Source organism: Parus major, chromosome 20, assembly GCF_001522545.3.
Source record: "Parus major isolate Abel chromosome 20, Parus_major1.1, whole genome shotgun sequence".
In the NCBI taxonomy this organism is placed as follows: Eukaryota; Metazoa; Chordata; class Aves; order Passeriformes; family Paridae; genus Parus; species Parus major.
This window is the reverse complement of record NC_031788.1, coordinates 5,804,027-5,823,735: the sequence shown is the minus strand read 5'-3', so window position 1 is coordinate 5,823,735 and position 19,709 is coordinate 5,804,027. Positions and strand designations below refer to the sequence as shown.

Genomic DNA, 19,709 nt, shown 5'->3' with positions numbered 1-19,709 from the left:
GCGGGGCCATGCGGAGCCCGGGCTGAGCGCGGCGGCCGCCCCTCGCCATGAAGCGGCAGAACCTGCGCACGGCCGCGCTCATCCTCTGCATCTTCTCCTACCTGCTGGTGGGCGCCGCGGTCTTCGATGCGCTGGAGTCGGAGGCGGAGAGCGGCCGCAAGCGGCTGCTGGAGCAGAAGCGCGGGGAGCTGCGGAGGAAGTACCGCTTCTCCGCCGACGATTACCGGGAGCTGGAGCGGCTGGTGCTGCAGGCCGAGCCGCACCGCGCCGGTCGCCAGTGGAAGTTCGCCGGCTCCTTCTACTTCGCCATCACGGTCATCACCACCATCGGTGAGTGAGGGCAGCACGGCCGGGGCGCACGGCATCCCTCCGTCCCTGAACCTCCGCACCCCGCGTCCCTCCATCCAAGCTCCCTACACCCCCTGCCCCTCCATCCCTGCCTCCTATGTCCCTCCATCTCCATGTCCCTGAGCCACATCCTTTTCCAGCCCTCCAGTACCCCTGAGAGCTCCAGGACAGTCTGGGGATGCCCACATGGCAGAGACAGGTGTCACCCGTCCAGGGCAGGGACATGTCTTCGGGCCACCCCGAGCTGACCCTGTGAGACCCTAGTGCCCAGTGGTGGGCGAGGCAACCCACGGGCAGCCCCCCTGTCCTGGGGGTGCTGCTAAGGCTGGGGCTGCAGGACACGATGCTGTCCCAGGGAGTCAGCAGCTTGTGGAGCTTCTGCGGGAACCTTTGGAGCAGGCAGCTGCCAAAGTTGGCAGCGGTGTGGGAGGGCAGAGGCAGGGGCCGTGTCTGTCCCCTGCGCTCGCTGTAGCCAATGAGCTGGGTGAAGAGCTGGGCAAGAATTGTTGGCTTCTTTACTGGCTCAGAACTCTGGGTGTTTGGCTGTGTGAGAACTGCTTCACGGAGCCAAGAGAGCCACGAGCCACTGCCTGCTGCTCTGCCTGCACAGAAGCCTGCAGAGACATGGGTGTCAGCTTGGAGGGAAGTGATTGAATCACATTAAACTCCCCCGTAGACCCACTTACCCATACTACAGCCCAGTGCCTTGGTTTGTCCGCTTCCATTTTGCAAGAGAATGAAACTAAATTGAGTGAGGATTGTCTTAATTAAGGTGAGATTAGCCACATGGGAGCTGAGCATAGTTTAATTAATCCACTTTGATTAGTCCATGCACCCTTGGCATCCCGTGGGGGTAGACAGGAATCCTGTGCTTGTGTCACTGCTTGTGCTGGGATTTCAGTCAGCAGATGTGTTTTGGAGGCAGGAATCCTGAGGCCAAATCCTGCCCTGGCACAGCCAGCAGCTGCCTCCTGCTCTTCAGGACAGAACTTTAGCCTTACCAAAGGGCTTTGAATGGTTGAAGTACCTCTGGTAGCTGGAAGCATCATCCCTCAGGAGAAGAGTTGGTGGGATCAGCTGCACTGTGTTACCAGAGGACAAGAGGTGGAAGAGGGACAGGTATCCTGCAGGCCTTGCCTGGGGTCTCCGTGTGCTCCCATGGGATGTGGTGTGGGCTTTGTGGAGCTGGGAACACACACTGTCAGCAAACCACAGTGAGCTTAGGGCATGGTTCAGGTTAGACCCCAGCAGGAGGGAAAGATGAATGGCTTCAGCAAAAATCCCCATCATCACCTGACAGGTTATAGCTTCATTTACATGATTTTCCTGTTGGCTGTGACAAATAATGGCTGTGCTTATCACACACCCCGTGTGATAAATAATTTCAGCCCAGGTGCCATATTTCTTAAAAGCTGACATGTTAGATCTCTTTATATTGGGCTGTGCTCCAAATCTCAGTTTTAATGTTATTGTAGCTGTGTTGACTCTCTCTAATTCCCTTTGTCATTTTGAAACCATCAGTCAAACACTCCTTCAATGGTCTCTCAGGGTATAACAATTGTTTTTTCCACTTACTGCTCTTCTGGATCATTATATTTACATCCTCATTGCTGTCATTGTATTATCTTGTAGCCTGGAACCTGGTGATTGCACTCAGTTATTAAGCTTGGATCTGACTGGGAGGTTTTGCCACTGCAGTCTCCTGTCTGCTCTCTATTTCATGAAATGTGGCATGCAGGCATTAAATTCATTTTTTGTTATGTGAATTTGTGAACAGAGAGAGCAATTAGAAGCTCATCCCTTGTTGCCTGCTCACAGTTCAGAGCACAGCATGGCAAAGGATAATGCTGTCCTCAGCCCCTCAGCCCTGTCCCATATAGGAGTTTCCAGGGCTCAGGAGCCCAGGATAATGTGGTTATCCTCCTCTGATCCTTCCTTCACTGGGTGCAGCACCTTCCCCAAGTGTCCTGGAAATCCACAGGCAGCAAGGACTGAGGTGAAGCCAAGTCACAGCTTAGAACAAGACTGTGAGGTAACAAGAGGGTGTTTCCCCCCAAGTTTTCCATGCAAAAGTCACACAGATTCCTGCAGAAAGTGAAAATACAAATAGCTGTTTGTGAAAGGCCTGGCAGCAGTGCAGGAAGGAGCTGGCGCTGTTCTGCAGGTGCCTTCAGAAGGGAAGTTTCAGGCCCTGGTAGGTTCTTGTAAAAGCAACTCAAAAGAAAGGCTCAGATGCTTTTAGATGCCTTTAGATGCCTTTGGATGCTGTTACTCCCCACACCATGTGACTCCCTTGCACTGAGTTCGTTACTCATCCTCTGAGGTCAGGGGCCACTGGTTTCTGCTAAGCTGCTGTAATTGAGGTGGGCACAGAATCACTGGAGTCCGGAAGATTGCAGTGAATACCTCACTATGCCTCAGTGTAATTGTGTGTGTCCTTGAGTCACAGCTCTGAAACTCTGGCCAAGGTGGAGAAATTAAATCTCAGAAGGCGTTCAAGGAGAACCTTGTCCTCCTGGAGCTCCTTGTCCCCAGGAAAAAGGCTGACAGGGCTGCGGTGGCAGAAATGCTCCCTACCCTGCATCTAAAACAGCACAGCCCCTCCTCCCCAGCAGTCTGGTGGTGCTTTAGGTCTGAGTCTTAGTGACACTGGAGTAAATCTGGAGTGGGTCTGCAGAAGTCCTTCCATACTGAGCTGCTCCTGTGGGGACTGTCCCTACAGGACAGGTTGCAGGGTCGCTCTGGCTCCTGTCCAACAGGCCACACAGCAAGGGCTCACAGAGCTGAGACTCAAATGGGCATGGCACTGGATGGCTTGGGAGGAGGAGCAGGTGACAGGGGAGGTGACAATGCTCCTGCAAGGGCAGTTGTGGATGGTCCTGGCTGGGTGTGCACCTCCTCACAGGGTGATCTGACACTGTTGGTCTCAGCATCTTGCAGAGCCTCTGTTCCCCCTGACTGTGGGGTTCAGGTTACCCTGCACATCTGGCACAGCATCATGGCCTCTGAATTATCCGTGAGCTGCAGGAGGCTTGCAGACCCCAGTCCAGCTCCAGGCCTCCACTTGGTCTCTGTGACACTGGGGGCTATCAGAAGGGTACCTTCTCTCTTTAGAGGTCAAATGAGGTTCTGCCTACATGATACAGCAATGTGCCGTCATCCCAAGGGATGGGCATCCCATGGCCCCATTAGCATAGTCTGCAAATCTGTTACTGAGTCATTTTCCATTATTTGCCCCATTTTTCTACTGCTCCTCCTGGTGACAGGGCAGCTCTGCTGGAAACCCCAGTGAGGGCTTGACACCGCCTTTCCTCCTTCCTATGTCCTTCACAGGTTATGGGCACGCTGCTCCCGGCACAGACGCTGGCAAAGTCTTCTGCATGTTCTACGCCATCCTGGGCATCCCCCTGACGCTGGTCATGTTCCAGAGCCTGGGGGAGCGCATGAACACCGTCGTGCGGCTGCTCCTCAAGAAGATCAAGAAGTGTCTGGGCATGAGGACAACCCATGTCTCCATGGAGAACATGGTCCTGGTGGGCTTTCTGTCCTGCATGGGCACGCTTTGCATCGGCGCCGCAGCCTTCTCTTATTTCGAGGGCTGGACTTTCTTCCACGCCTACTACTACTGCTTCATAACCTTGACCACTATTGGCTTCGGAGACTTTGTGGCTCTGCAGAAGAACGAGGCTTTGCAGAAGAAGCCCCCATATGTGGCTTTCAGCTTCATGTACATCCTGGTGGGCCTGACGGTCATCGGCGCCTTCCTCAACCTGGTGGTGCTGCGGTTCCTGACGATGAACTCGGAGGACGAGCGGCGGGACGCCGAAGAGCGAGCCTCGCTGAGGAGAGCCCGCAACAACATCCACCTCAAGCCCAAAGAGGACAGCCGCAGCAGCAATGCCATTTTTCTCCCTGTGGAGGACAGGACGAGCCAGATGAACCTGATCCCGCTGGTCCAGGAGGACGCGGAGAGGCAGCGGCGTCAGTCGGCCGCCTCGGCGGCCGCGGTGCCATCCTTCTGCACGTGCCTGTGCTACAGACCCCAGGTGTGTGGCAGCCCGGCGCCCTCCCACCCCGAGACCCTGAGCTGCCACACCAACCCTGTGTACTACAACTCCATTTCCTACAAAATCGACGAGGTGTCCCTGAGCACGCGGGGTCAGACCGGCTCTTCCCCAGGGAGCACTTTGTCTTCCAACAGCCCTCGCTGCCGGCAGCACCCCCGGCTGCGGAGGAAATCCATCTAGGAGCGCGTGCCGAGCTGTACTCAGCGCTCGAGTCTTACTACGATGATAAATTAAGAACAGAGATGTCAGGTTCTTCTTACTCATTTCTTCTGCTCCTCTCCCTCCCCCCAGCAGGAGCCTCTAAATCCTGTCGGGAAATGATGATTCCTTTTTTGCAGGCACTGGATGACATTGTTAGTTTTTCTTTGCTTTCTCCTCCCAAGTAGGTTTGAGCATTTGGGACTGGCAAGAGCCCCCCCTGCCCCGATGTGAAGCCCACTGAGCTGTAGGTTTGCTCTCCCACCTCCCTGCTCCCCAAAGGGTGCATTGCTGCCCTCCCACCCTGCTGAGCCTTGGCTGTGGCTGCTCTTACTCCATGGGCTGGGTTGCATTTGCTGAGTGTCAAAAGCACAGCGTGTGTGAGCAAGCCTTGCAGGGCTGGGGACCTTTAAGTTGTCCCCTGGCACCAGGTGCAGGTAAGTCAGTGCCACACAGTAGATTTGCAGCTGATGGGTGGGCAGGGAGAGGTGGGCAGGAGGGAACGGGCTGCAGTCCTGAAGCTCAGCACACAGGGACAGCTTCATGGAGGAACTGCATCTCCTGTGAGCAGCCCTCTGAGTCTGAGCTCAGGTTTGTGGCTGGCTCAGTGCATTTGGAAGCTGGAGGCCCCTGCACTCACGCACTTGCCCACCAGCACACCTTGCCTCTCATACCTCACCTCCACAGGTAGGTGGCTGAAACGGCTGGAGGGGCACTGTGCCCCATTCCCAGGGGAAGCTGAACTCCTCCAGCCCAGCCCAGCCCCAGCTCTCCTCCGTGCTGAGCCCAGACTGTACTAAGGGCAGCCCCAGGGAGAGCCTTCCTGAACTACACAGTCATCTGCAAAGGGCTTGGTCCTAAGATTTTTTTTTTTTATTTAGCTAAAATCACCCCTCCCTTCCCCACCTTTTCTCCAGCTGGCAGCCCAGCAGCTGTGCCAGCTCCTCCCTCCTCCCTGCCCCTGTGAGCCCGTGGGTTTGTGCTTGTTGCTGCTGGAGTTACCTGAGGTGGGGGTTCATCTCCATGTTCATCCCCATGTGGGATGTGGTACCTGGGTGGCTCCAGCTGGTGACCCCAGCGTGGCCTTTGTCCATCCTGTCCCATCTGCATGAAAGCAGGGCTCTGACAGTGGTAGGAGCTCTATTTATTTTATTTTTTTTTCTCCAACAGGGGACATTTTCACTCTCAGTTCTATCTAAAATACCTTCTGAGGGGGTTTTTGTGGAGAAATAGCCCCTTTTCCTGGGGGTGGGGAAGGCATGCAGAGTTGCCATCATTGGGAAGGTTTCAGGGCAGGCTTTGCTCCCTCCTCCTTTTGTTCTTGGTGGCAGCTTAATAAAAGGTGAATCCATCTGGTGGTGGCTGATTATTTGTCACAAGGAAGAGCAGAGGGATGTGTTCAAGCCCCAAAGCCCAGGCTGGCTCCCTGTGGGCAGGCTGCACAGAGGCAGAGAGGAGGATGCAGGTGCTGCTTGGGCTGCCACCAGGGGCTGCTTTGTGACACCTTCACCTGGGTGCCCCCCAGGCCCTTTGGGTGTGTGACATTCCAGGGGCTGGAAGGTCCAGAACCTGCCTCTCTGTGCACCCAGATGTGCACAGCTGGGTGAGCCTTGGTTTAGAGAAAGGGGGAGGAGGGGAGGAACAAAGCAAGTGGTGAGTGTGGAAAACAGGCTTAAAAAGGAGGCTTTCATTGGCTTCTCAGCTCCTCAGTGTGTCACTCCACACTAATCCCACCAGCCCAGCCCCTTTGTAGCCATGTCCCATCTCCCCCACACTCCCCACGGATTTCAGGCCAAGGTTTGGCTGTGCTGTGCTGCCCTTTGCCATCAGAGCTGAGCAGATGGAAATCTCCCCTTTTCCATGTTCAGCCTTGGACATCCTTCCAGTGGCCAAGATGGAGCTGCACCCCTCACCCTCATCCAGTCTTCAAGTCAGACCTGCGTGGTATTGCCCCAATAAAATCCGTATCTGGTGGAGCTGGAAACAGGAGAAAACCTGAATCCAGAGGCTGAGCCAGCCTTGCACTCTCCCTCTGGATTGAGCATGGCACTGCCCAAGCTCAGTGGCCCCATGGTTGTGTCACAGAGCCCAGGATGCAGCCATGCAAAGGCCCAGCCCAGCAGAGGCAGCAGGGCTACCTGTGTGACCTCCACACCCTGGAGGGCAATGCTGGTGATGAGGTGACAGTGCCAAGTAGGGCACCTGCTCTGGCTGCTGCTATTTCCATGTGGCCTGAGCTTCCAGGTAGCTCTGCTTGGCTGCTCAGCGATGGGCTGAGCCCCATCCTGCTGGGGAAGCTGGTGGTGGTCTGAGGGTGGGACATGCTGGGCTGCCCCCTGACACTTTAGAGAAACCCTCCTCCTCCTCCTCCCCCTTCCATCACTGCTCCCCCAGGGGCTGTAGCTGGGGCAGGTGGGAAGCTGCCCTTGGTCTCAGCCTGTGATCTGCAGAGTGATTTGGAGGCATGACAACTTTTAAGAAATTCTTAGTGAACTATGACTTTATGATCCCTCATTCCCATAGGAAAAGAACTTGGAGTAGCTCCCCAGAGAATGGTGCCTATTCTCAGCACCACCACCTCCTCCCACAGACCCCTCCAGCAGGACTCCCCAGACATCTCCCACCCAAGGATCCACCAGCTCCAGGTCCCCCAGGCAGCAGCTGCACACCCAGAAACCTCTGAGGGTCTCCAGGCTCCCCTGCACCCACACTGGATGTTCCCAACAGCCTGGGCCAGGGGTGGTGTTTTTTCTGCCAGAAGTCTTCACCTCCACGGTTTCAAAATCACCCTTGAATAGCCAGGGCTGACCATGAATGCTCTTGGAAAGAAAACAGCAGGAGCTTTAGGCTGGGGTGGTGAGCAGAGCACAAGCTGGAGCAAGCTCAGCTCTGTGCCTGGAGATGCCAAATTACATCCAGAAGTGGCTCAGGAAAATGCAGGTTTGAAGCTGGGGCTGATTGAGGGAGCTGGAGTGACAGCCCTTCCATGCAGCACCACCAGGTTGCTCTCATTCCATACAGGCACAAGGAGAAAGGTCCAGCTGAAATCAGAGGTTGAAGATGATGGTGGTGGCAACAGAGAGGGCAGAGACACTTCACAGAAAAACCTCCAACACACCGTAGGAAAAAAAAAAGGTTTTATTATCACCATTATCAACGTTTTCATTAGCTTAACACTGAATTGTAAATCACTCAATCATTACATATTGTCTGAATAAAACCTACAGACAGGAAAAAAGTATAGCAGAATCCTCTCCTGACTACAGACGAGTGGCCGGCGTCCCACCGGCGCTGCCGGGACCGTGTCCCACCTTCCACCCAAGGCAGCCCAGGCACCTCGCGAGCCCCTTGCCACCTGGGCAAGCAGGCTGCCCAGCTCCATTGCCTGTGTTCCCTCCGGCTCCACAGAGATCACACCTCACCAAACGATGTTATCAACCTCCAGAAAGTTCTGGTGAGGGTTACAGAGGCCAAAAAGAGCAGATCTCAGCTGCCCCCACTCCTAGGCAAAAGCAAGAGGAGTGTGGTAACACGCCTGCAAATTTACTGGTTTTTGTGGAGCAATGAATGAAGTAAAAAGGTTTAACCTGTGAAAGCAGATTTCCCTACAGTGGCCAGGCCCTGGCAGTGGGGAAGGAGGCAGAGCTCCAGCACGGTGGCAGAGTGGGATGGGAGCAGGGATGGGTTGGGGGTGGCCCCAACCCCGAGCAGAGGCCAGCTCTGCCGCACTGCCCCGGGGCTCCCGGCGGGCAGCGGGAGATGGATGTGTCAGTGCAGAGAGATACCGTGGGCAGCCTCAGTCCCCTCGGGTTGGAATAAGGCCTCGTGTCGAGAGGGAAGTGGGGACCCATGGAGGGAGCTGGGGAAAGCAAAGGGAAGGCGCAGGAAAGTTCCCTGGCCAGCACAGAGGCAGCTCCCTGTCTTCTCCTGGCTGTCAGTAGTGACACATCCCACCTGCCTGGGCTGCCGAGCCCCTGCAGAAGACCCCTGGCTCCTTCCAAGGATTGGAAAGGAAGCAGTTTTTAGGCAGGACTGCTACAAAACGTTGGCAGGACATGGGCATCCCTGGTGGGTGGCAGGCCATGGCAGTGCTGTGTGAGGGGGTCTCAGGGGAGGCACTGCATCCCTAGGATGCCCTTTCACCATGCAGGGAGCGGGAGGAAAACAATCCCAGTGTGGTGAGGCTAGGGGAACATGCCTTTAGATTCATCCTTCAAACCTCACTTTCCCTGGCTCCAAAGCCAAAACCAGCTCCAGGTCAAAATGGAATCACCAGAGTGCAGCACTGTGTCAGGAGCAACAGTCCCAACAAAAAAAAACTGCTGAAGGATTTGAAGAGGATTTGAAGCTCCAGGCTGGCATTTGGTGGGACCTGGAGTCCCAGTGGGCAGATATCCTAACACTTGGTGCCCAAGCAAACTATAGAAACCAGCTCCTGCAAAGCTTGTGGGATTGCTCCAGCAAGGTGTGCCTCACTCATTCCTTGGCTGGTTCTGCTCCCCATGGCTCAGTGAGTGGAGCTCACAGCTGCCTGGGCACAGTGTGTGCCCACACGGCCTCTCTGTCAGACACAGCCCTTCCCTGCCCTGCACAGGGGGCTCAGCCCACATAACATGCCCAGAGTAAATGCCTAGGCTGTCCATGGGCCTGGCCAAGCTGGGATTAACAATACTGCTTTGGTGGCCATTTTAGCTACTGGAAAGTCACAAAAGGAAAGTCCTTGGGTGATTGCCTCTGTTTGCTGGTGCTCTGGAAAGGGCTGGTGCAGGGTCCTTCTGTTTCAGCCACTAAAGTGCAAAGAACCAAATGCTACAAAGAAACTCTCCCTCGTTCCTCTTCTCCACCAGGATAAGAGCAGCTACTGCGGGGAAGGGAGGGCAGAGGGTGCTGTACTGTGGGAAGAGCTTGAGGTTCCCCAGGGATGAGTGTGCTGCTGCTGTCGTGGGTGAGCAGCTGGGGATGCACGTGAGGCTGCTTGGTCACTGGGACGTGGCCACTGAGCAGAGGAATCTGGCAGTGAGAGCTGAAGCCACATTTTGAGAACACCTAATCACTCACAAACTCCCTGTGGAATTACTGTGTTCACAGACACACACCTTGGCTGGCGTGCACTTGGGGTGAGCACAAAAAGCCTTTCACTTTCACTCATCATCCTCTTTTCTAAATGCTTGGCTCAAATCCAGCAGCTGCAATTTCATTTTAGATGCTCCCTCCAGGTCACAAAATGCCCTGGACTCCTCTACTGATGGCACTTGGCATTTACTCATCTCTCTCTCTCTTCAAAGCATTTCACAAAAAACAGGAATTCTTCCAGCATTCCTTGGGGCTCCCAGCACCACTGGGACCTGCTGCCTGCACAGCCTGGCAACCTTGAGAACAACATGGACACTTGTCCTACGGGAAGTGCTGCGAGGAATCCACAGGCAATGGACTGGGATGCTGTTTTGAAGCTCTTTTATTCTGTGCACTGCAACAATGATGGAGCTGACTTAAAATCCAGTATCCTGATCCTGCCACTTTGGAAAAATCAGAGAGAGCCCAGCACTGAAGAAAGGCACAGAACAGCCTGTGCCTGTTTTACACCTTGGTCCCTGTGATCCCCTGCAAAAGTGCAACCTCTCTGCCTTGGGTGGAATTTTCTAACAAAATGGACAAATACCACCTATGAAATGGACAAAATAACCCACAGAGCCTTTAAAGAAGAGCAGCCTCATCTGCAGCTCTGAAAAAAAACCCCTCCCTTTAGCCTGCCCCAGGTTATTCCTTGAGGAAAATAGGCAGCTGTCAGGCAGAACTCAAGTGGCCCCAGAGTGCAAAGGCTTTTTTGCTTTATCAGGGCTACAGTGGCAGTGGGAACCATTCTCGTCAAGTTACAAATACTAGATAGCCTAAGAAAAACAGGAGATTGAAACAGTCATGAAGTTTATACTGAAACTATTTTTTACCTCTGTAGTATGAAGTCACCCACAGCTGTTTCCTTCTTCACCTAAGAGAGATCTCATGTCGATGGGCACAGACACTCACAGAGAAGTCTATAGGATGAATATATCTCACAAGGCAACAGCCCAGTCTTTGTTTTTTACAATCAAAGTTAATATGGATCTTTTTCAAAAGTGGTGTTGTTGAGATTGAAGACAATTATAAACTGTATCAACAATATGTACTACAGCCTGCAAATCACAATCTGTGCACACCCAATGGAATATATTATTGCTTGGTAGCCTATTAGACTTTGTTTATAAAAAGATTTTTATACAGAGTACAGGATTATGACAAAACTAGCTAAGTTGTTCTCATCTTGAAAATACAACATCGATTCTTTCAACAAAGTAGCTGAGAGTTAATGAACAATAACAAATATTTACTAATAGTTTTATGGCCAGTTTGAACAGAATTTCTTATAGGACTCTTTTCTGGTGTTTATTTACATGTGCCTCTTTTCTTTTGGAAAAAGGTTGATAAAATATAACAAGGAACATAGAAATCAAAAGAATGAGTAAACTTCATACCAAGAACATCAAACATTTTTGAAAACACTAAATTATGTTACCTGTTAAAAAACATACATATCATTCTGTCTTTAAAGAAAAATATTTTTCCTGTTTTAAAATATTACCAACAGCATGTAATAAACTAACTTAAAATGAGTTTCATAAAAAAGTTGTCTTGCTGTCTAAACATTACTAAACATGCTTAGGTTGAGATTCTGTTAACTGCCTCAATATCTTAAAAACAGCTCCTTTACAGGAACTTGTGATATTCATACTCAGAAGACCTGCAAATTTAGAACAGTACAATGATAAAGGATCTGGTAGCTAGCAACAATAAATATATATTTTCATTCAAAGCAAATAATTCTGCAATGTCCTTTGAAACAATCCATGCCAAGAAATGCTGGCCCTTACCCTGCCCTCAGTGCCTGCAGTGCAAAGGGATGCTCCAGCAGCTCTGGCTGCAGGATGAGGACCCACGGATTGAATTGCAGAGTGAAGACCTTGGCCATGCCAGCTGTGTTGGGGCAAAGGGAAAGAAACACCAGGAGACTGGGAAAATATCACATTTTTTGCCTGAACAAACCAGGACCAACCATGGTCACGGCTGCTTTTTGCTCAGAGCACAAAGAGGACAAAGCCACATGTGAGGCTGCTCTCCCTGTGTGCAGCAGATTCCCACCAGGGAGAGATCATTTTGCTCTCAGCATCAGGATTTCCTTGTTTTCCATAATGCAGGTAACATTTAGGGATTGGCTCTCCATGTTTTTTTTGACCAGCAATGCTCCCATTACCTTTACAATGTGGCAGCTCATGCACAAGGAACAGAGACTCAACCCTGAGTTGGGCAGGTACTTAAATCTCCTCATCCCTCATTTATTCACCAACCAAAAAATACTGTGACACCTTTTTTTTTTCTTTCATGTAAGTCTCCTGCTCTTCCTCTCTCCCTCCCTGACTGTAACCAACAGCAAGACTCAGGCACAGGAAAAGACTCAGCCAGGACTTGCAAAGGGGACAAAAGTTCAGTTTTCAACTGCTCATCACTATGCCAAAATGCTGCTTTACACATGACCACACTGGTAATCCCAACTCTCACATCACATCACCTTAGACACAAACTGGCCAGCCAAATTTTTTTTGGGAAAAGAGGGTTAGGCTTTATAAAAAATAGGCTATTCCAAGCCTGAGACTTGTATTGGATGCTACACTGGGAGTCTTAAATTGATGGGCAATAGAAGAGTTCTTTTTTGACTACAATACACCATGGTCAGTGCAGGAATCATGTGTATGAGTGAAGCCAGAATTTAAACTCTTGGGTACCGTGCAAGTCCCCTGGCCTCGCTCTGTGTCCTGTGGGCACTCGCAGAAGGGCTCCTGTGAGTCTGCTTTGAGAAGGAAAGTCACCTGCACTTGCCAGCTCATGTGGCTGTGTTTGGCAGCCAGGGATTGCAGTGTTCACTTACTGGGGAGAAACAGGACTTGGAGTGAGTAGAACAAAAGCGAGAAGCACTGGACCACAGTCAACCACGTAAAAAATGCAGAAGAAAATAGGACGGAGCAGACTGTGAAACTGCCTCCAAATTACAGAACTGGAGATGGCAACAAAAACAACAAAACTAGAACTGTAACTTTCTTTATTTTACCTGACAGTGACCTTTCACCATGATTAAAACCAGATGGAAGATAGTCCTTGGTGTTAAGGAGTCCTGTGGTAACTAAACTGATCATCACTGAGCCTGCAGAGCTTTCAGAGGGGCAGGAAATGGAGACACACTGCATCTGCCAGGCACACAGGAACTGAGCTTTTCGACAGACAGTCATTAAACAAAGTTTTCTGGGGAAATATTTTTGGCATATATAGTCTCCTACTCCCCATTAAAAACTGCAAAAATGCTGTTTTCATCTTACTGGACACAGGAAACTCAGGATTAACTTAGCTTTTACTGGTAGATAATGTCCAAACTACCTACCAATACAAAGTTTTCAGCATAACTGAAGACAGAAGCCCTGTTGCCAGGTCTGGCGTGTACCTGTAGCTCCACATAGTCCTTTTAAAGTCATAGTTATTAAAAGATCCAGTGCTACAAACCACTAAATCTACCTATTCTATTCTAGTTCATACACATATTGTACAATATTGCCTAGTACTCACTACATACCAAGAGGAAAAGATGCTGACTTGAATTACAGTAAATGTGCTTCTTTTTTGAAAATAAAAATAAAAGAGAGAGCGCCACAACATAGTTTGACCAGCATGCAACAAACTTTCTTCAGCTAATATATAGAAATTTTCTAATACAATTAGAAAAAATAATTAGTGAGAGGCAAGAGACATATTTGATCAAGGAAATTAAGAGATTTATCTGAAATGTTGAGGCTTTTGCCATTGAAGACTCAAAAAAACTAGTCATTCTATGTCCCTTGTCCTCCTTCCCTCTCCTTTATATTATAGAATTTTTTACAGATTATTGTAAGGCCTATATAATTTTTGCATCTATCCTGTAATTTATCTCAAAATAATTTAAAATGCCATAGACAAGCTAGGACCAAAAGCAACTGCTTTTACCATCCACTCAACACTCATGCTTTTACTCTAAAAAAGCTGAGGTCCACATGCAGAAATAAATGCTCAGTATTTCTCTATGACAGGCCAAGAATCTGCTCTTTCCTATATGGGACATGGGACCTTCACTTTTAAACCACAAAGTAAAACATCTCCGAAAACTTATTCTGGGACAGCACTCATCAAATCCTCATTTAGGAACTAAGACAAAACCTAGCCAAAACAGAGCTATCAACAGAAAATCTTTGGAGATTCTCTGTGATTCTGGATAATTAAATTGTCTGGAGGATCCAGAGGACTTCCTCCAGCTCTTGGCTCTGCTGGCAGCAGCTGCCACAGCTCAGCAAATGTGCTTTACTCATTTAATGAACAGAACACATGTGCTGTGACCACTGTGTCATCACATTCCTCGCTCACTACCTCTCTGTACTTTGGGGATCACATCTTCTCTTGCAAGACACTTGACAATGTCTGTGTAGTACCAGGACTGCCTAAAGCTCCCCTCTCTCCACAAGAAAGGTTATGGGCTCTCCAGCACCTTCTTCTCATGTGGCAAACTGAGGTTTCTCTCTTCTGCACCCCCAGAACCCCCCATTTCCTCTCCCATGGCAGAATAAAACAGTCCTGTTTCAGGTCTGGGAAGGAAGGGCAGCATCTCCAGCAGATATGTACCAGTACCAAGGAGATGAAGGAAAAAAGCAGGAGATAGGAGACATCATGACTGAAGGATGCACAGCAACAAGTAAGGGAGTCAGCGAATCGCAGAATATCTTATCTGACAATAAAAAACACCTCAAGCTGCAAGTGTGATGTTCAGCTCCCACTTCCAGTGTTTTGGGCGTTTTTTCTGAGCAAAATTGCAGTTAATTAGCCTGCTAAACTCAAACTCTGTTTAAACTGTCTGCTCTAAGTAGGCGCTACTGCTTCTCCCACCAAGTATGCTTCATCAGCAGTGTGAGACACGTAATGCAGTAAAGACACTTGCTGGTAATTTGGCACAGTTTGAAAACACAGCAACGACAGTGTTACAGCTAACATGACTCAGTGACAGGGAACTGATTCTAAAGAAAGAGTTGCAAGTTTCTTTTTCTTCCTCTCAGAAAGAAAGGCATTATAAAAAGACCTAATGCTTCCTCTTAAACTTTCTGTTCCTGCTCTTTTTAGATGATGACCTCTAAATTTTTCAGGTACTTTCTTGTGAAAGAATTCATATTAGAAATTTCTAAGACACACAGCTGAGAGAAATTAATTCCTTACTCCCCCCAAATTCTTTCGAATGCTGCAACTTTCCAGGGTTAATACTGATCTGAAACAAGGGTCCAAGAATGACAGCGAGAGAAGTGAAACAAGAGGTGTATGTCTAATTTGACAACTAGGACTCATGCCCCATGGCACCTCCTCCTCGGACAGAGAGGGCACAGTGCCCTCCCCCTCGTCTTCTGTCTAAGGTCACTGGTTTATCCTCCTCTTCCAGCTCCACAAGAACTGATTGAACATGCATTGCGCTTGAGGTCAGAGTTCCAGCAAACAAAACCTTGACAGCATGTTTAAAAAACAAAAGCAGTTCCCCCTTCCTTACTCACTAAGACCTGTCACAGCAGGGTCCCACTGTGCTCTCCAGGGAAAGCTGTGAGGACTGACGCAGGAGCGGGCCTGTAGTGGGATCCACCATCGAGGAAGTTGGGAACAGCTTGTACCAGCCAATTGCTAAAGTTGACAAATCCAGTTCTTCCAGGAGAACCCTGGCGACTCCCATGAAGTGCTTGCGCTCCATGCGTCCATAGTTTCCCCAGACTATCACCTTAGGGACAAGAAGTGGGGGCACAGTTAATCCTCCAACCTTCACACTTCCTTGGGAAGCACAAGTCTGACCAATCCTTCTATTCATCCAACTTTCTGGAGTTTTACTACAGCCTGAGAAGAGCAGAAATATTTACTCTACCTACATGGTAGAGTAAGGTGACATGAAGCTCTGGCTGATGATACAACTTTTTTATTTTAAGGACATGTTTACAAATGCTAATGTTATTGGATTTCTTTTCCCCCCCCCATGTAACAGAAGTGAATGTGCATGTGGATAAAGCACAGTTCTGCTGGGCAGGGGCAGCACCTGCAGAAAGTATTCTCAGGGCTGCAGTCCAACACCTGCAGGTGAAATCTGGTCCTGGCATATAACAGACACATCAAAAGGTGGCCTGGGGGGGAAGGGCAGGAGGAGCTTCTGATCTGGAAAAATAAACCAACAAAAAAAAGGTGGGCAACAACCTGGGCCAAAAGCCAACAGTTTGAGGAGAAGAGCATGTTTTAACTTCTGCACACAGAGCTCATGCCACGGGGCTGATGGAGAGCAGGCATGGCCACTCACCTGGAGGAAGGGCAGGAGCCAGGGACACAACACGAGGGGCACATGTGAGTGACATGCAGGACAAGCAGCAGACGGCCAAGAACGGCTCACAGACACAGAGGAAGGGCTAATGAAAGAGCTGGCAGAGGAGCAGGGAAAGCTGAATCACACTTACAACACGATGGAGACCAGTGGGTGGAAGAACAGATGCAGTGAGGGTCATGGGCTTAGGCATGCTGGAGGTCTGCACGTGGCCAGGTGGCCCTGTGTGGCTCAAGACAAAGGTGACGACTGACTGCAGAGTGAGTCCGTGTTCTGAAGAGGAGAGGATGAGTAGGATGGGTTATGATGACAATTAGTGATCTCTGGCTAATCCTGACAGCTTCTTTCCCCAGGCTCCTAACAACCACAACACTACAGTTTTCTGTAAAATGAGGTAGGAGAGATAATGAATGTCAATCAAAAACCAAAAATTCACACTCTAGGCCAACAGGAGATGGAGCAAGCCACTGTACAAACTGAATTCAGTGACATGGCCATCAGCAAAAAGCCAAGCTCCTCTATTTATTTTTGGAATAAGTGCCTTTCCTGGCAGCAAGGCAGCAGGTAAGGAAACCCATGCAAGGCAAGAGCAGACCAAGCCAGGTCCCACTCTATTTCAGTCAAATGTACAGTCTTGTTACATCAGGAGAAAATGCTTCTAATCAAGGTAAATGAGGTAGAAGTCATAAAAGAAAAGGGTCCAGCAGGTTAGCTGGAAATTCATATGCCAGTGGAGGTAAAGAACAGAAACTCATGGATTAATTATATTAGTATTACAAATAGATTTTAGCCAGGCTTTATTGGATAGCAATTATTTTTATATTGTTTAACAATGCAAATCACTCTTTGCTCTAGAAACATAGGTACAGAGTTGAAAACATGAGTAAGGCAGAAAATGGATGGCAGTAGCAGAAAAGAGGTAGAAAAGGGTAGGATATGTGATTGGGTGATGGCAAAGCAGAGTGCCCTGAATGTGTGTAAACATGGAAGGCAACCCATGCTGCAAGATCATTTAGCACCTATAGGTACCACCCATCTCCTAACTGGGTGGGAAAAAAAGAACTTAGGAAATTTAAAAAATCAATTCTTTCCTGGTAGGCACTCATGGTACCTGGCAGGGTGTCAAATAATCATCAGCTTGAGTACAAAGAAAAAGGGATTCCTTTCCCTTTGTTAAGTTCAGATCAAGTGCATTTGGTTTGATGAAAACATTGGCTTTTTCTCATCTGTGTTAAATAACCAGCATGACAGGACTTAGTATCTTCCATGAAAGGTGAAAGAGAGAAAGGGCCAGACCTGAGACTTGCTCATCTTACCTGTAATACTTTGCCCTGGGGACTCTCAGCAAACAGTAACACCTGATTGTACAAAGGGTCTAATGACTTGCGAGCCACTTTTGTCTTCTTTTTTGCAATGCACACTCCATTCTCTAGCAGGTAAGCTTTGATGTAAGCAGCTGGAAAAAAGAAACATGGTCACATATGAAGAAAATCATCTCTTTAGGAAAGATAGAGTGCCATGTCTCAGGTGTTTCTAAAGAAGGCAGTTACAGCAGGGAAAAGATTTGCCCAGGCAGCCTTGTTTTCAGTACCACGCACAGGCTGCTTAGCCCTGCCAAGAAAAAAATTCAAATTTTCCCTATTCACAAGCATTGTGGGGGCTCAGGGAAGTACTTTAGTATATCAAAGCATCCTACCTGGCAGTGTTTTGGAGCCAGGTTTTGGTGTCAGTCCTCGAGCCTGAATGATATCCACTTCAAGCTGCCCATTTCGCTCTTGCAAGCCAATTTCCACATCCCCTAAACCAAAATGTCAAAATATATAGAAGACTTTCAAAATAATACATCCTTAGGTTAAAAAAATGTTTAAAAAACAATCTTTGTGTCCCTCCTACACAAGCTATAACAAACTGTATGGGCCTGATTTCCTCCTGTATTACTCTGGAGCAGCTCCATAGTGATTCCAGGCCACATTTTCAAAAGCAAACTCAACTGGGAGCCCTCTAAAACGGCTTTGGTGGCTCAGTCTCCTACTCTTTATGGCAGCAAGCTTCTCTTCTCTCCCAAATGGAAGAACCTAGGACTGGAGGCTGCTTTGGAAAATGCAATTATGGTGGACTGTAACAAAATTCTTACAGAACCTTAGAGAGTGGTGGGCCTTAGAGAGGAAGAACCCCACAGGATGTATTTTTGAGATTTTAGCTGCATTTTACTTAGTCTATGCTTTTCAGAGCTGAGGGAGAAAGAGCACAAAGCTGCTGCTCTCCTCCTAATGCCACATTTGCTGCAGTCAGCAAAACCTTTCAGCCAAGCTCACTTGATTTCACAGAGAAATGGAGCAGGACAGTGTTAGATCAGCAGATGCTGGACACATTATTAAGTGGCTTGTTGGAGCTGTCTGTTCAAGACTCAATTAAAGCCACCCAATTCCCCTGTGTTCCTTACCCATGGAGGTGGTGGCCAAGGTCTGACGGCCAACAAACTGTGCAGGGCCCATGCTCCCCAGGAAGTCACTAAACTGCCCAGCAGATGCCAGATGGACTCCACTGAAATTCAAGCTGCAAAAGAAAATTATTTTGGCAAGTAGTTAATCTGCATTTTAAAGCAACTCAGTAACTAAAGAATCAGATTTAATATATCTTCAAAATGAATGACATCTATGGAAGCCTTTTTTTTTAGCAAAATTCAATGATTTCCACACAGTTTAGTTACATGGAATACATTTAAAATCTCTTTCCTTATCCAGAAAGCCCAATAATGGGTGCAGTCACCAGCTGGTCAGTATTTGTTTAGCTGTAACTTATTTTCTCTAAGAAAAATCTCTGCCATTGCAGCTCATATCTGGCCTGTCACCTCTTCAAGTAACAGATTCCTAGAACTGCTTGTAAGATGTTTCTTTGTAGCCATCACTTCCCAGACCTCATTTCTGGGGAGGAAATAATCCATTTAGAGCAGCAGTTAAAAGTGAGACGAGCAGGGCAAGCATCAATTCCTTATTTATTTATCACACACACATGCATCTCCTTTTTGATCAGAGGGTCCCATTTCCTACTGCTCAACACCAGAAGTCTCCACGCTGTCCACTCCGTGGTTTTCATATCTGCTTCCATGACTGCAGTCACAAAGAGGATCTGAATATGGGTGGCAAGGCTAACAGGACAACATCCTCAAACACCAGCAGCATCTCAGCCACAGTCACCACAGCGAAACAAAAGCTCTTGGGATGACACAGCCTCCAGATGTCATCACCAGGCAGTGAGGCTGGGCCATGGCAAGCTACAGGTGCTGGTCACTGCACTAGGACATGTGCATAGCAACACAAAAGCATCACAATCTGTGGTACACTGACATAAATCAAGATTTACCCAGTTGTACCCTGATTTACGCAGCTGTTTTGGAGGTTGTAGAAGAACTTGCTACAAATGGTAAGGAGGAGGCTTGAGGCCAGCATTTGACACCTACATTTGTCCCACAGGCATCTGCCAAGCCATGACACAGCTGCTGAGACACACGTCAGGGGCTTTGTGCCGGGATACCCACGCTGCCGTGCCGGGTGCTGCTCTCTGCCTGCTGCGTGCCAAAGTCAGGCGCAATTACAAACCTCCTCCACTTCTCCAAAAGTCCTTGGAGGGGGGCAATTAGCCACGGAATGATA

At 49.1% G+C, this 19,709-nt stretch overlaps 2 protein-coding genes across 2 annotated transcripts in view; one reads left to right on the top strand and one right to left on the bottom strand.

The window, feature by feature from the left end:
• The first annotated feature begins 6 nt into the window (after positions 1 to 6).
• KCNK15 (potassium two pore domain channel subfamily K member 15) lies at positions 7 to 5,968 on the top strand. Its single transcript, XM_015647820.2, has 2 exons — positions 7 to 330; positions 3,682 to 5,968. Exons 1-2 carry the CDS (start codon positions 48 to 50, stop codon positions 4,593 to 4,595), a joined length of 1,197 nt encoding a protein of 398 aa, XP_015503306.1. The 5' UTR covers positions 7 to 47; the 3' UTR covers positions 4,596 to 5,968.
• A 1,765-nt stretch (positions 5,969 to 7,733) lies between these two features.
• The window catches only part of RIMS4 (regulating synaptic membrane exocytosis 4), a 54,863-nt gene continuing 42,887 nt past the window's right edge, over positions 7,734 to 19,709 (bottom strand). The window contains exons 3-6 of the mRNA XM_015647821.2: positions 18,500 to 18,612; positions 17,753 to 17,854; positions 17,373 to 17,512; positions 7,734 to 15,471 (exon numbers count right to left, since the gene is read on the bottom strand). Coding sequence (XP_015503307.1) covers positions 15,253 to 15,471; positions 17,373 to 17,512; positions 17,753 to 17,854; positions 18,500 to 18,612 — 574 coding nt within the window. The 3' untranslated portion in view covers positions 7,734 to 15,252. The remainder of the gene's footprint in view (positions 15,472 to 17,372; positions 17,513 to 17,752; positions 17,855 to 18,499; positions 18,613 to 19,709) is intronic.